Source organism: Arachis hypogaea, chromosome 18 (assembly GCF_003086295.3).
Source record: "Arachis hypogaea cultivar Tifrunner chromosome 18, arahy.Tifrunner.gnm2.J5K5, whole genome shotgun sequence".
In the NCBI taxonomy this organism is placed as follows: domain Eukaryota; kingdom Viridiplantae; phylum Streptophyta; class Magnoliopsida; order Fabales; family Fabaceae; genus Arachis; species Arachis hypogaea.
Window position 1 is genome coordinate 118,009,660 of NC_092053.1, and position 15,754 is coordinate 118,025,413.

The following is a 15,754-nucleotide window of genomic DNA, read 5'->3' on the forward strand; positions in this document are numbered from 1 at the left end:
GATGGCGACGCAACAGCTCCTGGCGACTCTCTCTCTCTCTCGGACGCATTCTCCCCTCGGTTCTCTCCTGCGCTGGTGGTGTGGTCAGCTCCCTCTTCCCCCTCTCTTTTTCATTCACATCGCAACTCTATCTTCTCTCTTTTCCCCTAATTCTATTTCCTTTTTCTGTTTTCTTTCTTTGCTGATAGCTTGGGGCTTTGGGGGTTAATGGTGAGGTGAGTGACGGTGGGTATAAGGGTGGCAACAGGACGGATAGGAGCGGGTTTTTGCTCTACCCGACCCCGCTCCGCCGTACAACAACCCGCATAAAACCCGCCCCGCTGGCCGCTTCTACCCACGGATAGTAAAACATTGAACCCTAACCTGCCCTGCGAGTACCCGCCTCACCCCTAACCGTCCTTATAATTATTAAAATTTAATAAATAAAATTAAATTTCAAAATTTATATAACCATCATCACATACATAATATAAATTAAAATAAAAATTTAAATATGATACAATATTATTAATCATTTACTAATTATTTTACATATATTATACATATTATATATTAAAATTATATATATTATATATATAACGGGGCGGGTAGGGGCGGGTATTACCTAAACCCGACCCCGCCCCGCCCCTCCCAAAAACTCGCCCCGAGTATAGGCTTTGCCAATGATATAGTTAGGACTACTATATAACAAGGAATAATTATATAGCTTGTTTTTATTAAATATATGATTCTTTTAGTTATCAAATAGTCATCTAATATTTATATTTATATTTAAAAAATTTTAACAAATTAATTAGGTAATATTCATAATTAATTATATGTACGAGTATATTTTTATTTGATTAAATTTAATCGTTAATTTAAATTATATTCATCTAAATTTTAAATGAAAAATTTTATTATTTTAAAATTTTAAATTATTTAAATAAAATTGAATGAAAAAAAATAAAGTAATACAATACTATCTAAAATATTATATCAGACGTATTAAAGAGGTTTTGTATATATCTTGAATAATTTTAAAATTCTAAATTATAATTTTTTTAATTTAAAAATCGAATTCGATCTTAAATAGAATATTTAATTAACCATATGAATAAAATAATATGGCAAATGGCAAATGGAAGAAAGAAGTTAAATTTAAAAATAACGATCAGCAATTACACCCAATTTAAATTTAATCTCCTTCCATTTGCTATTTTTGGTCTGCAGAGGCACCCCAAATCCCGCTTCACTTCTCTCTCCGATCTAACGCCACCCAGCCTCCAGCCTCCAGCCGACCCAGCCTCCAGCCGACGCCCCATCCGCCAGCTGACGCCGCCCAAACATCTCCACCAACGTCCGATCACTCCGTGTGTATCTTTCACGCTGCCCATTCGCATGTCAACCCGCAACCCCGCCTTTACTATTGCAGTCACTACCACCGTTCAACGACAAATATAATTCTTTATTTATTTTAAAAAAGTCCCAAATATAATTGATAAAAAATATAATAAACTAATATTTCATAACATTGGGTATTTGATTAGAGAAATTCAATGGATAAAGAATGTAAATAAACTAATATTTCACAAAATATCGAGTTTGATTGTCACCAAGCGCTAGAACTAACTAGTACTACTACTAACAATTAAACTACTTTTGATCAATGAACAAATGTATCTAAAATTCTAAATCAGCACGACAAATTGGACAATTAGTTTTTCCACGTTGCAACCAAGAGTTTATACAAGTTGAATGGAACTCATGAACACAAACTCCAAAAGGTTGAATCAACTCTCCGTTCTTGAACTCTTCTATACAAACAGAACAATAATTAACTTTCTGACCGGCCGATCGGTTGGTGTCCTCCTCCTTATCTTTCTTCTCGATGTAGCTCTTAACTGGCGGCAACGGCCTCAAAGTGCGCCAAATGTCGTTAAAAGGTAATTCCGTTAGTTCTTGTGTGTCTTCTTCAATAGGTAGTTGAAGCATCATAAAACGATTTCCATAATCATCAAACAAAGGAATCAATACCATATTTCTTGTGTTCTCATCAATAGCATTATTTTCGTCTGAATTATCCCTCAAATTCAGAAATATAAAAAAATAACCAAAACAACCAATAATCAATTCAAAATAAAGATAAGAATCACCATGGTTAGATCCGCCTCCCGTGCATAGAGATATAACCCCCATAATGAGGATCATAAAGGGTAATAGTATCATCATTGACCAAAAGGCCCTTCGGATAAAACCAAAAATCTTAGGCATATTAGGGAAGGAAACTTATATAGTATTTTTTTGTAATTCACTACCAAAATATTTTGTTGTCGAAAATTATATCAATTTGTTTGTAGGCACTAACTAATTTAGCCTTTGAATCTGGTATTGTGCATGTAAGCTCTTATGAATTATATATAGGATAAAGAAGTTTTGGAAACCAAAGATAATTAAGGTAAATTAAAAAAAAAAAAAAAGATATGATATGATATGGTGAAGTAAGATAATGATTGCCGAGGATGAGAGGGGTTTTATAAATTTAAAAGTTAGTTACTTTAAATGAAGAAAATGACAAGAGATTGAATATGTATGAAATTAATACTATAGTTGACCTTCTAGACTTTTTCTTTTAAAAAATTTCGAAAATATTAAAGACAAAAAATATATTTTATACTTATTATTATTATTATTATTATTATTATTATTATTATTATGAACAAGTTAGAATATTTATTTAATAGTCTCAGTTTTTATACACTTTTTTTAAAATTTTGTGATTAGTTTAGATAAAATTTATACGCATTACATAAATTTATTGTTATGCATCCTTATAAAAATTATTATGTTAAGGGTATGCAATATTCGCAATAAGCCAATAATAAAGGATACCAAATAAGTTTATTATTAAAAAATTGCAAATCGCTCATTGCTATTTGCTAACCTTAACGAAACTCAAGGTATATCTAGTGACTATAATAACATCTAAAGGTATATTAGCTACCTTGAAGCCCTTCCTTTATTGCTGTGCTTTCATATGCTTGGAGGAGCCCATTTTCCAGATTTGAACTTGCTATAAAAGCTGGATTGCTTGGAAACAACATAGAAGACTGCAAGTACATCACACTCAGATTGAATTTCTAATCAGAATCAAGAATAAACCACCATTTTGGCACCAAAAGATTAAGTTTTCAACAAAATGGACCCTGAAAAAAAAATGTCGTCTTGGCCTCCTAAAAATTACCTAGAATGCACCAAATATGAGGAGACATACTCTAAAAAGGCTTTAGAAATTAAATTTTTGACCCAATTCTTTGTAAGTCTTAGAAAAATAAGAAATTTTCATCCTCCACATTTGGTGATTTTACAATAGCTAGATCTAGAAGGAAAAAAATGAACAACGAGGTTTAGAATCATTGGCTTTTTGTATGCACTTTATAAAGATAAATGTTATCACAAAAAATTAGATCAATGCATGAAACGATTGTCACTTATGAACAATGGTGCATTTTGTCAAACTGAGATCATCTTTGAAGAGACAAGATATGATTTTTTTTTGTTTCAGAGCTATTTTGTCAAAAACTGAATCTTTTAGGAATCAAAATAGTAGTTTACTCCAAAATCAACGATGAAAAAGCAATGACATTTTCTAAAACCATATGTCACCTGGGATTTCGGGGATTACGAAATTAGGCTCTTTGAGGATATCTTGGAGCGTTTTCTTCTCATTTACTTTGATCCATTTTGGGGAACCTGATGACAAAAGATATCACATCATATAACAATTATTCACATAAAAGGGAGGATAGATAAATAAAATTCTTGTGAGAATTGAACAATAAGGTATCTAGTTAAACTAAGCCAGCATCTTGGGAATGCTGAGACCACTGAGATCATCAACCAGCTCAATTGACCACTAAGCCTTATTCTTCCTACATCTAAGGTTCAATACACTTTGATCAGTTATAAATCGTGAGTGAAAGTTCCCAAGTATACCATCCACAGCTATGTTTGACTCTATGGCTCATGTTGCTACAGCGGCTCTATACCAAAAATAGCTGTATCTTATCCAGAGCTACTTTTTAAGATCATTTTTAAACTTGTGAATCCTAACAACGTAATGTCCCTATTCCCTATTCTATGTTAATAAAACTGTGTTGACAAGGGATTGATTTGCTTCAACTTGAAACCACATATAGAGAGCAAACGCATGGTTAAATCTACATGATGTTACATTAAGGGAAACAAGCAATTGATGAACATAGGTAGTATATTCAGTATAAAGACAAAAAATATCTCACAAATCGATATATGTAAACATACATGGTGGCCAAACAGAAATATGTTAACAGGGACTTCCTATGTCTACAGTTTGTGGTTATTGTCATACTTGGTTGCCTATAAGCTAAGAGCACTGTTGATTCCACTACTTGTATCACTAGTACTTCAAAAGTACCATACCATACCTGCAGTGTGTTTAAAATCCTCAACTGCATCTTTCTCTTCATCACCAACATGAGAAGCTGCAGTTCCCTCTAATAAACAATGAAGAAGTTTCTCCTTTGATAGACGAACTCCAGAGCCAGCCTGATAAAACATGGGCTAAGAGGTGAACAAGATGCTCTTAACATATAAACGGTCAATCATCTGATACTAAATATTTACTTAGCAAGCCCTCCCCCGTACCTTGTGTTAACCTGGGATACTAACAAACTGGGATGCCCTTTAAAAAAAAAAAAAAACAGACTAAAACTTAGTAAAAGTAAAATGTTTCAAGAAAAAGAAAATGGCAACTCGATGCATATGTGGTGAATGGTGGTGTTAGCTGCTCTCTATGTTAGGTTACCATTGGGTAGTTAGTTACAATCGATTAGTTTGTTGTAAGTATAGACTATAGATAGAGGGAATAGGATGGAGAGAAGGGTGTCTAGTCAATTGGAATAGTTTGGGAGAGACTGGGGACTTAACTATATCAAGAACTCCCAATTCTATAGCAGAGTTTTTTACATCTTCAATATCAGTTCTAACACTGTAAGGTCCTAGATGAATAGACAGATATGTTGTACGAAATCTTCAATTATCCTTATTTATATTCTTACTATCCCATCCGATTTGATTGGCAAACAAAACAACTGGTATACTTTACGCATCAATATCTGCAAACAGAAATAAGAAATCAAACTCAAACGAGAAAAAAAAAATTAAAAAAGAGAGCTTACCTCATAGTATAATTCAACAAAATCACGTTTGTAATTGTTTTCAACATCCCATGGGAGTGGTTGGTCTGCTGAAAACATGTTTGGAAGCTAAGGGTGTAATACATTCCCACATAAAAATAACACATTTATGTAGATATTTTAAAATCATTAAAAAAAGAAAGAGAAAAGGATATGATATCAAGGTGAACTGAAAGCATGTCAGTCTCACAGAAATCCTCAATGAAATCACTGGACATAACCTCTGCATACAGAAGAAGGACAGGCCAATGAAGGATATTATTTTTGTTTAACACCGGTTTCTTTAACCCGGTGAGTTCTCGATACATTGCCTTTCCAATCTTCAATCCTCTATTTTCTATTGCAGACACAAGTTCCTGCATAGTTTTTGGTCGAAGCAAGGGCATGAGGTTCCATACAACAAAACACAGATAAAATAAGTAAGAAACAACTGGCAGTCCATACTTCTGCCTCCAATATGGCTTTAGAGACTTCAGCGTCAAGCTTCTCCTTCTCAGATATCTTCATACGAATCTGTTGGTCAAGCCTCTTAAGTTCCTCATTATTGGGGTCCAACTTAAGACCCTTTCGGCAATAGTCTTGTGCTTCAGCCAATAAATTCAGTGATAGAGATGCTTTGACAGCTCTATAAATGGCCTAATCATGATTTTTCATTGCTTGAGACATCAAATCAAGGGAATCACAAATTCACAATAACAAACTTCATAAGGCAAAGTGTAACTGCTCAATTTAAGAATAGTTATTTTTGCTAATGTAGCATTCCGTATTTGGATATAGGTATAAAACTGAGAGTGCATATATATATTTGAAACATAAATTGAGCACCTTTATGTTGGAGGGGGACAAGTTGAGTGCTTGTTGAGCATCAGAGAGGGCACGCCGGTGGTTCCCAAGAAGCAAATTGACATGCGCTCTGTTCGCAAAAAGAACAGAGCTCTCAGAATCATTCAATGCTTTCTGATTAATTGCCCTTGTGTAGCAATCAATTGCTTCGGAGTAATGCTTCTTACCCTTCTTCACATACTCGTTACCCTTTTCCTAATTCAAGAATGATAATAACACACAAATTGAAGGCTCAAATGAAATTAAATTTAAAAAAGAAACAAATTGAAATGGTTAATGAGAAGTAGTGGTACCTACCTTGAGTTCAATGGCTGCAGATTCTTTGATGGCAGCAATGGCTTCAAGGTCTGCCTTCTCGGCTTCGGTGAGTGGCTCTGAACCATTTTCCATCCATAGCGCCATTTCCTGCTTTCTTTCGTCTTTTTTTTTTCTTTTTTTTTTTTTGCTTTGCCAACGGACGCAGCTTTTGTTTGTTTAGTTTCTGTTTAGAACATACCAGAAACTAGTTGGGACACTATGTAGGCGAAGTCAAAATTATTGTAGTATAGTTCTTGTGTACTATTTGATAGAAAAATAAAACAAAATAAGATGCAATTTTTTTCCTTTTTCACTGATATGAAGTTAAAGTTTCAATGTTACATTACATCTCTTAGTAAAAACTAATCCTATATTGAAAGACCAAAAAGAAAAAAATATGAAAAAAAAATAGCAAAACAGAATTTTTTAATTATTATTTATTAAATATTATTAGAATTAATAAATATTAAAAAAAATAAATTTTTTTTTAACATTACCGAAAAAAGAAATTAGATTCGTTATTTGAATAAACTAGAGTAGAAGGACATAGAAAATAACGTTTGAATTAACGAAAATTTTACTCATATAGTTTGTAATGTTTCAATTCAAGTGTGAGTTTCTTAACATAATCCATTTAAAGTTGTGAAAATTCATATTATTTTCATAAGATGAGCATTTATTTATAAAACTAATTATGTTCTAAAATTTTCACATTTTCCAGCCAAATCAGCTCGTTGCCATAGTTTTGGTGAACCTATAGTATAACTCAAAATGTGGATTTCACATGATCGTCATGTTCCATTGTTTAACTTCTAAAAACTGATTAGTTATTATTTAAAATGGTAAAGATATTATCCCTTTCTAAGACAGCTTTTTAAGATTCAAAAACTCAACCTTGCTAGTAAAACTCATTCAAGGCTTAGGGTGAATTTAGTTTGATTTTTGAAAAAAATATTTATTTTTTTTATTGTTTAAAAAAGATTTTTTTTTAATATATAACAACTATTTTTTATTTGGATAGACTTTTAAAAAAAATTAAAAACATCTTTTTTTTTTAAAACAAAATATTATTAGTTTAAAAATAATAATAAAAGTACTTTTTTCAAAAAAATAACCAAACATGCTTAAAACTTAATAAAAATATTTTATTTTTAATAAAAAATATTTTTTCACTCAAATAAACCGATCAAAACCAACCTTTAATCTATTTCCACTAAGCTAACTCATTTTGGATTTGATTAGTTGTTATTTAACCTTTAAATTCTGCATAATCTTTACCATTCCCTTTTAACCTATTCTCATTAAATTTATAAATTAATAGTTCTTCTCTATTCATGTAATTTTCCTAATTAAGTCAACCAAATTGTTTTTATTTCACGCACCTGTCACCTTTTAACGTAAAGTTTCTTTCTCAATGTAGAGCTTCTCTTTCTCAACGTAAAGCTTCTTTTCATTTTTCTTTTTCAATATAGAGCTTCTCGTCGTTTTTCTCTGCTTTAATTTTTCTGATTTTCTTCTTCGATTTTATTAAACTACTCTTCTACTTTAACCCATGACAACAATAAAGAAGTATCGTAGCCCACAAATTCAGCCCAACAAAATACAAAAATTCAATTTTAATTTTAGTCTTTATTATCTTATCTTTATCTTATCTTTAATTGTTCTTATCTTATCTTTATTTGCTTTTATCTTTCATAGGACAATGCTCTATATATATTTAGTTTTACCTTCATAGTTTACAATACACTTTAGTACAATTCAATCAATCAATAATCAATAAAAATTTCGCATTCTTTTCTTTTCTTATTCTTTCACAATTTTCTCATGGTATCAGAGTCATGGTATCCTCCTTGAGGAGGATATATAAGTTATCATCTCTTCAGTGAGAAATCACCATGCTTCTTTTTCAACTTCCTCCCACAGTAAATAATCATAGATTTAGTTACATGCATCCAAGTGAAAATTCTACCACAGTTTTGATTATCCCGGTTCTTTACCAGCAATTCCGTCTGCGCCTTCTTCTAGCATTTCATCTGCAACTTCTTCTTACAGGAGTTTTGTCAGTATTCTATTTCAGCAGTTCAATCTACATCTGTTCTAGCAGTTCCATCTGCACTCTTATTGCGCTCTACGCGCCATTTGAAGACCACTCTTATTGCGCCATACGCGCCCTCTAAAGATCAATCTTGTTGCGTTTTACACGCTTATTTTTTTATTTTTTTATTTTTTCATTCTTTTTTTTATGAAGATCGCTGCTTGCTCTCTCTCCCTCAAGCACAGCATCTCCTTTTATGTATTTTTGCCGTCGGCAGCTCAAGCTCCGCCGCACGCAATTGTTTAAAGATCGCTGCTCAAGCACAGCATCTCCTTTTATATTTTTGCCGTCGGCAGCTCAAGCTCCGCCGCACGCAGTTTTTGAAGATCGCTGCTCAAGCACAGCATCTCCTTTTATATTTTTGCAGTAGGCAGCTCAAGCTCTGCCGCATGCATCTTCCTCCGCGTCACCACGTCAGACGCGCTTTTCTCAACATTTTCATTGGAACTTATCCAAGCTGTGGATTATTGACATCTTCCATCCACCAGCTTGCGGGGGCGTATTAAACTACTCTTCTACTTTAGCCCATGACAACAATAAAGAAGTATCGTGGCCCACAAATTCAGCCCAACAGAATACAAAAATTCAATTTTAATTTTAGTCTTTATTATCTTATCTTTATCTTATCTTTAATTGTTCTTATCTTATCTTTATTTGCTTTTATCTTTCATAGGACAATGCTCTATATATATTTAGTTTTACCTTCATAGTTTACAATACACTTCAGTACAATTCAATCAATCAATAATCAATAAAAATTTCGCATTCTTTTCTTTTTTTATTCTTTCACAATTTTATCAGATTTCTTCTTGTTTTCTTCAACATAAAACTTCGTTTTCAGATTTTAATTTGCATTGCATTTATGTTCTTCGTTTTTAGATTTCGATCTGCATTGCATTTTTATTTTTCGTTTTCTTCTTCATTTTCAGATTTTAGATTTCTTCTTCATTTTCAGATTTCAATAGCGTATCAAAACAATAAATCATTCAAGTTCAAATCAGTTAAATAAGAGCGATTTGGATTATTCTTCTGAATCGAATCAAGTGGACAAGATTTAGATTATTCAATTTTGAATTCAATTGAATGGAATGCAATCGCTAAATCTAGTTATTTATAAATACCATTTTCGGTTCATTTTGTATTATATAATGGTTTTGTTTTGATAATATTTTCGATTCATTTGAGACGCAAGTGTTTTTGAATTTGAATTTATATAATGGACAAATTTTTGGTTCATTTAGTATTATACAATAGTTTCGTTTTGATAATATTTTCGGTTCATTCTTCAACGATTTTGAATGCAATTGAATAAAGTGATAATGGATAGAATTTGGATAGAATGCTGGAGTTTTTGAATTTACAGAATGAGGCTCTTCCCCTGATTGTGCATCTTCTTCTTTTTCTTTTTCATTATCTTTCTCTTTCGTTATCATCATCTTCAACAATTTTGAATTGAATGGAATGGAATAAAATATAATGCAATTGAATAAAGTGATAATGAATAATTTCATTCTTCTTTGCTAAAAAACGACTCAATCATCAACAAAAGTACATCAAATTTATTTCTACACCCAAATGAACCTCTAAACTAAGAAATAAACCGAAATTACTTAAGGAATAAAAAATTTTATCAATACTTATCAGTAACATCAAGTGAACCTCATTTAACACACAGATGAATCGAAATTAGTTCAGATTTGAACAAACAGTCAAAAAGACTAAATCATTAACAAAAACACATTGAATCCATTTCTAGATCTAAATGAACATCAATTAAACTAAGAAATGAACCAAAATTACTTAAGGAATAAAAAAATTTGTCAATACTTATCAACAGCATCAAGTGGATCTCAATTAACATACAAATGAACCGAAATTAGTTCAGATTTGAACAACCAATCAAAAAGACTCAATTATCAACAAAAATACATCAAATTTATTTCTGGATCCAAATGAAACGAAATTATTTAATGATGGAACTAGAGAAAATCAAAATCAATAAAGATATTAACAAAATGATGGTGTTGTTGGTAATGATGATATCGAAAGAGAAAGATAACGAAAAAGGAAAAGAAGAAGAAAAAGACGCATCATCAAAGAAGAAGGAGGAGGAAGAACCTACATGCGTGAAGAAGAAGAAGAAGAACGGTTTCTCATATTAGAGCGCGAAGAATAACGTTTGTTTGGAGAATTTCAAGCCCGTGTACACGCTCTTTTAATAAGAGTAGTTTTGTTTGGTGTTGTGCTTGGTTGGACTTGAATAGCAATAAAGTTTGAATGTCTAGCATATCTGGAGAAGATATTATACCATGGATGAGGTAAAGAAATTTGAATAGTTTTCAATTAGTGAATTAATTACAATTTTTGGAGTAATATCCAAAATAGTACCTAAAAAAATTTTAATCAAATAATTTAATTCTTAACAAGTTTTAATTACTAAATTAATCTTTTATTTTATTAGACAAATCAATTCTTAAGTTAAATTTTAATTAAAAAAATTAAGTAAATAAGTTTTTGATATTTAAAAAAAAATTATAATTTTTAAAATTTTCAAATCAGTCCCTTCATAGAAAACAAAAAATTTGATGTAGAACTAATTTTATCTAAAAAAATAAAAATTTAAAAACTAATTTGATGATTAAAATTTGTTAAAGACTAAGTATCCAACTTAAGGACAATACTAAATAACTAACAAAATTTATCATTTTAGATAGACACTCAGCCAACCAATATTTTTATACCTAATATCCAAAAAATATTGTATTCACTAGAGTTTAAATCCTAAACCTTGAATTCTAATAATATAAAACTATAGTATTGGCATAAAGCATTGACTAATGTTGATAAAAAAAATTACTAGCCCCTGAAATTTCTCAATGCAATAATATATTCAATCTGAATCCTTGACTCAACACCAGCAACCCATTGATTGGCATAACGTGTAAGAACTAACGAAATGCAACTAAAGCTCATTTATCATGTTCACTTCATCCATTAACTTTAGAAGGTCTTGAACTATTCATAAAAGCAGCAAAAAGGTTCAGACTTTCTTTGAGTCTTCAATACATCCAACTATAATAAAAGCATATCTAATTGATTAGGCTATGCACTAACTATACAATCTAATTTATCACCAACTTTTGGGGATTGTTGAACACCTAGCAAGGTTATCTCTTAACAAAAGATTTTATGAGCCTCAAAATGTGACATATACTATATAGTACTCATAGCTAAGCAAGTCATGTGACAGAAAAATCAATAGCCACCTTAGCATTATTCATAACTACTCAAATTTTGAACATTCTCACCACCATTCAGGAGATGGAATATTGATCAGTTCAGATGGCAAGGAACCATTGTCACTTAACCTTGGAACCGAGTCTTTATAGAAAAGCTAGTTTTCGACATCAACAAGCGAATCAGGTAAACTGGAACATTCGGTTGGTGGTTCAACATTTCCAATAGGGGTTACATGGGTGTCGGATTTGTTTACATTGGGTGGTTGGACTTGGTTGGAGGAAATCAGCAGTGACACTGCATAGTGTCAAACAGAAATCAGCATAATAGATAGAAGGATGATATCGAATGGTAACAATTAGAAACATTCAAGATAAAATGAGACATGAGTGCAAAAGTTAGATAATAGATTGAGGCTATAATCTCTCGCTTATTTACCTGGTCACAATGTGTTTCATGGGGTGTGGAAGAAGAAGGGAATTTAGCACAAGCATGCCGAGCATGAGGATAGTCTCTACAAGCAACCTGCAAGACAAAACAAATGAGCCTTCACATTTGAAAAGCTATACAGTCCCAATCACATCTACTATCAAAAAATAAAAATAAAATAAAATAAAGGGGGAAAAAATGAAAATAGTAAATTTGGATCAACAAATGCTTTGAATATATTCTCTCAAGCATACTCTACCTAAGAAGCATGGAATTTTGCTATAAGTTACATTTACATGTACATACATATAAAAGGGAGCCTGGTGCACAAACATCCCGCATTAATGCAAGGTCTGGGGAAGGGCCGCACCTAAAGGGTATAATGTACACAACTTAATCTGATAATTATATCCGTGGCTGATTTCACAGTATGAATCCGTGACCTTGAGGTCATACGGAAACAACTCAATCGATGTTCCAAGGCTCTCCTTCAAAGAGGTGCAACACGAGGACTTTTCAGGGAAGTCATCCAGCCTAGCACTACCCTCACCACACGCTTAAATGCGGAGTTTTAATGAAATCCGATGCATTAATACTAGTATGATTGCACTTACATGCACATATATACAAAAAAAAACATTGTTTTATACCCAAGCTACATTAATCAAACAATGAGATTGTGCCCTACTATAGGCCATGTCTGCAGAAAATCTGTTTAAAGTTTAATTCTTTTTTAATGATTTCATTTATAGTTTTTCATGGTCTTCTTTTTCGCCAACCTATTGGGCTGCCCTGTCTAATGCAGGATGCTACTCCCTTTTCGACAATGGATGCATACCAACTTTCTCTCTATGTGCAATCAAAAGCATACTAGAACGTAGAAGTTAGCTAACAAATCAGCAACCATCAAGTTGAGATGTGGGTATCCAATAGACTATTCAGATGGGGTTTGTTGAGGTTATATAGAGATTTGAAGAAGACAAGACATAATTATCTACACTAATGATATATATTTATTTGTACACGCGACATGACAGGTTTAGAGAAACTTTTCAATCTGTATTTATGCCAAGCCATGTTTGAATCTGCAAACAAGCTTCAGTTTCCCTTGTAATCCGACAAGATAATCCATACTCAGAGCATTAAACATTAAGCATTTGAAGAAAATATGATTTATGCATATTTTAAAAATTATCGTACTTTGATTTCCTTGTTGACATAAAAGCATGGCACAAGTAAATGAAAACTTGCACGTAACAGGGTAAAATCTTTTAAAACAAAGAAATAATGACATCAAATTGCAGAGGAATATTATGGTAAGTTGCAATTTGCAAAGCATTCCAGAAAATATAATGCCACTGAAGCCTTATTAAATATAATGAATGCAACACATTCAGGAAATAGAAAAACATCCAATGCTTAAGACATTAGATAACAAGATTAACTTAAAGACCAACCACCATAGCCATTAAAGCTAGACGCAATGAAATGGTTTCTGATTCATTAGAAACTGTTAGTCGATGGTTCTTTACCAATAAGTAACCACAACTCCTCTAACCAAATACATCATCGGGAGTACCATTTGTCCAGTCACGTGCTCAAATCTACGAGTGCGATGTTGTATTAATGTAATTTTCATCAGACTCCTCTTAATTCCTCTTACTGAAGCCTTGCCTATTAGTAACATATGTTAAGAAATCCCATATGCTTCCTCGCTCCTTACTGCTCTCTCAAATCTTACTATATCTTAAAACCAAAGTTCTTACAACATCCACTATCATGTTGCTATGCATTGAGAAATCACTAAATTCACATATGAAACACCATCACAAATCAACTTCTAAAACACCAACACAAATCACTATGCATTGATATATCACTAGAAGACGAATCAATAAGCAGCTTGTAAGACATCAAGACCAATCAATCAATAATCAACTACTAAAACACCAACGTAGATAAATAGTTGACTTCTAAAACATAAACAAAATGATTAAAATATTTTTTTTTTTTGGTCTTAGGTACGTCATATTAAATTAAAAATATAAAATATTCTAATATAGAAATAGAAATTCAGTCGTAGCATAAAATAAAATATAATATATATCTATTATATAGAAGGAAATATATTTTTTATTCCTTTTGTTCTGTTCAGCTTTGGCCGAGGTATGTATCTTCCAGTGAGGCTATCTGCTTTGGGGGAGAGCTATAAGTCACCTCAAGGGTGTGCTCGGAGTTAACCTCGGCTCTTGCGAAACACGGCGGTGGGAGCACCTGCAAAAAGAACTCCGACGCTCAAGTTAAAAAAGTATTCGAATTGAGATGAACAAGTAAAAGTGAGAGTGTATTGTGACCTGAGCCTTTGTGAGTTTGCTTGGTTCCGTTTTATAGATGAGTGGAGGGTCTACGCTCTTAGGTTTGCTCCGATATTCTTGGTGGGATCCGTTTGTTAGTAACGGGCCGAAGATAAGGTTTGACTTGCATGTGACTTTGACCAAGTTATGCTTGGGGTCTGCTCTCAGGGCCGAGATATTTGGTCGGTTAGGCGAGAAGGTGATCGCCGATATTTGAGGGGTACACGTCATAGCCCTCAAGCTTGTCCGTATACGTTGGTTGACGGGCAAGGTTATTTTTGTTTGGTTGTTCTCGGCCTGGGTATTTTATATTTTGGGCTTTTCCTTGAGCCAGAAAATAGAAGCGTGCGTGACAGTATTGGTGGGAAGTTTTTGTTTTCAAGAAAGTGTGGTGAATCGTGCTTTCATTAATTACCCCCTTTTTTGGCGTTTGGGTTTTCAAGATTTGGAGCGGTTGTGTTTCTTTGTTTGCCTACTAAGTTAGTGGGTTGTCATAATTTTTACTGTATTTTTTGACATTCTACTTTCTTCGAAATTCTTTCTTCCTATTTGACTTACCATGACTTCCAAAGGTTAGTTCTCTTTTCTAGTTTATCCCCTTCTTTTTCTTCTTTCTGTAATGGCGAGGAAAAAAGAGAAAGAGAAGTTGAAAGTCGTCGAGGTTAGGGAGGATGATCCATATCATTGGGTGCATGACGATGTCAGGACCCGTTCTTCATCCTACACTAGTGTTGACTCATTGCGGGATTTAGATGGGTTAAACTTTGTGAGGAGTGGCTCTGGTTTGTCGATTGATCTCCTTCCTTGTTCTGGTGAAGATAGGGTCTGTGAGAGGAGAGGTGACTGGCAGTACTTTTATATGTACACGCCGTGTCTAACCGAGTTGCGCATTCACTTTCCTTTTTCTACCTTTGAGTGTGACGTGTTGATCCAGCTTAGCTATGCGCCTTCTCAGTTACATCCAAATTCCTGGGCATTTCTTCGTGCCTTTCAGTATCTGATGGGGTTCCTATCCTTCCCGTGTTCTTTATCTTTATTTTTCTCTTTGTTTCAGTCGAAAGGGGTTCGTAAGGGTTTATGGGTTTGTCTTAGCAGTTTCCCTGGTCGTTCTCTTTTCCTACTTTACAAGTCTTCTTTTAAGAATTTCAAATCCCTTTTTGTTAAGGTTCGTTCCGTGGAAACTGAGTATCCTTTTTACCTGGATGATGAACTTATTGAAAGGTTCCCCCTTTATTGGTGTTCTGAACCAACTCAAATCCTTGAGGCTACTGAGCGGAGTGAGG

The 15,754-nt window shown here is 33.0% G+C and overlaps 1 protein-coding gene and 1 long non-coding RNA gene across 5 annotated transcripts; both read right to left on the reverse strand.

The window, feature by feature from the left end:
• Positions 1-1,539: 1,539 nt before the first annotated feature.
• On the reverse strand, positions 1,540-6,616 carry LOC112771855 (uncharacterized). 4 transcript variants are annotated; one of them, XM_072223991.1, is made up of 9 exons: positions 6,357-6,616; positions 6,042-6,254; positions 5,661-5,852; positions 5,370-5,572; positions 5,199-5,274; positions 4,446-4,566; positions 3,646-3,732; positions 2,984-3,089; positions 1,540-1,897 (listed from the first exon to the last, which is right to left on the reverse strand). In XM_072223991.1, the coding sequence occupies exons 1-8, from the start codon at positions 6,459-6,461 to the stop codon at positions 3,013-3,015; spliced, it is 1,074 nt and encodes a 357-aa protein (XP_072080092.1). In that variant the 5' UTR covers positions 6,462-6,616; the 3' UTR covers positions 1,540-1,897; positions 2,984-3,012. The 4 variants fall into 4 exon arrangements, with proteins under 4 accessions (XP_072080092.1, XP_072080090.1, XP_072080091.1 ...); XM_072223989.1 differs by having other exon boundaries at positions 1,540-1,949; XM_072223990.1 differs by having other exon boundaries at positions 1,540-1,952.
• Positions 6,617-11,437: 4,821 nt separating this feature from the next.
• LOC140181640 (uncharacterized) lies at positions 11,438-12,393 on the reverse strand. Its single transcript, XR_011876626.1, has 2 exons — positions 12,127-12,393; positions 11,438-11,985 (listed from the first exon to the last, which is right to left on the reverse strand). It is a non-coding gene; the product is annotated as an uncharacterized lncRNA (long non-coding RNA).
• Positions 12,394-15,754: the final 3,361 nt, after the last annotated feature.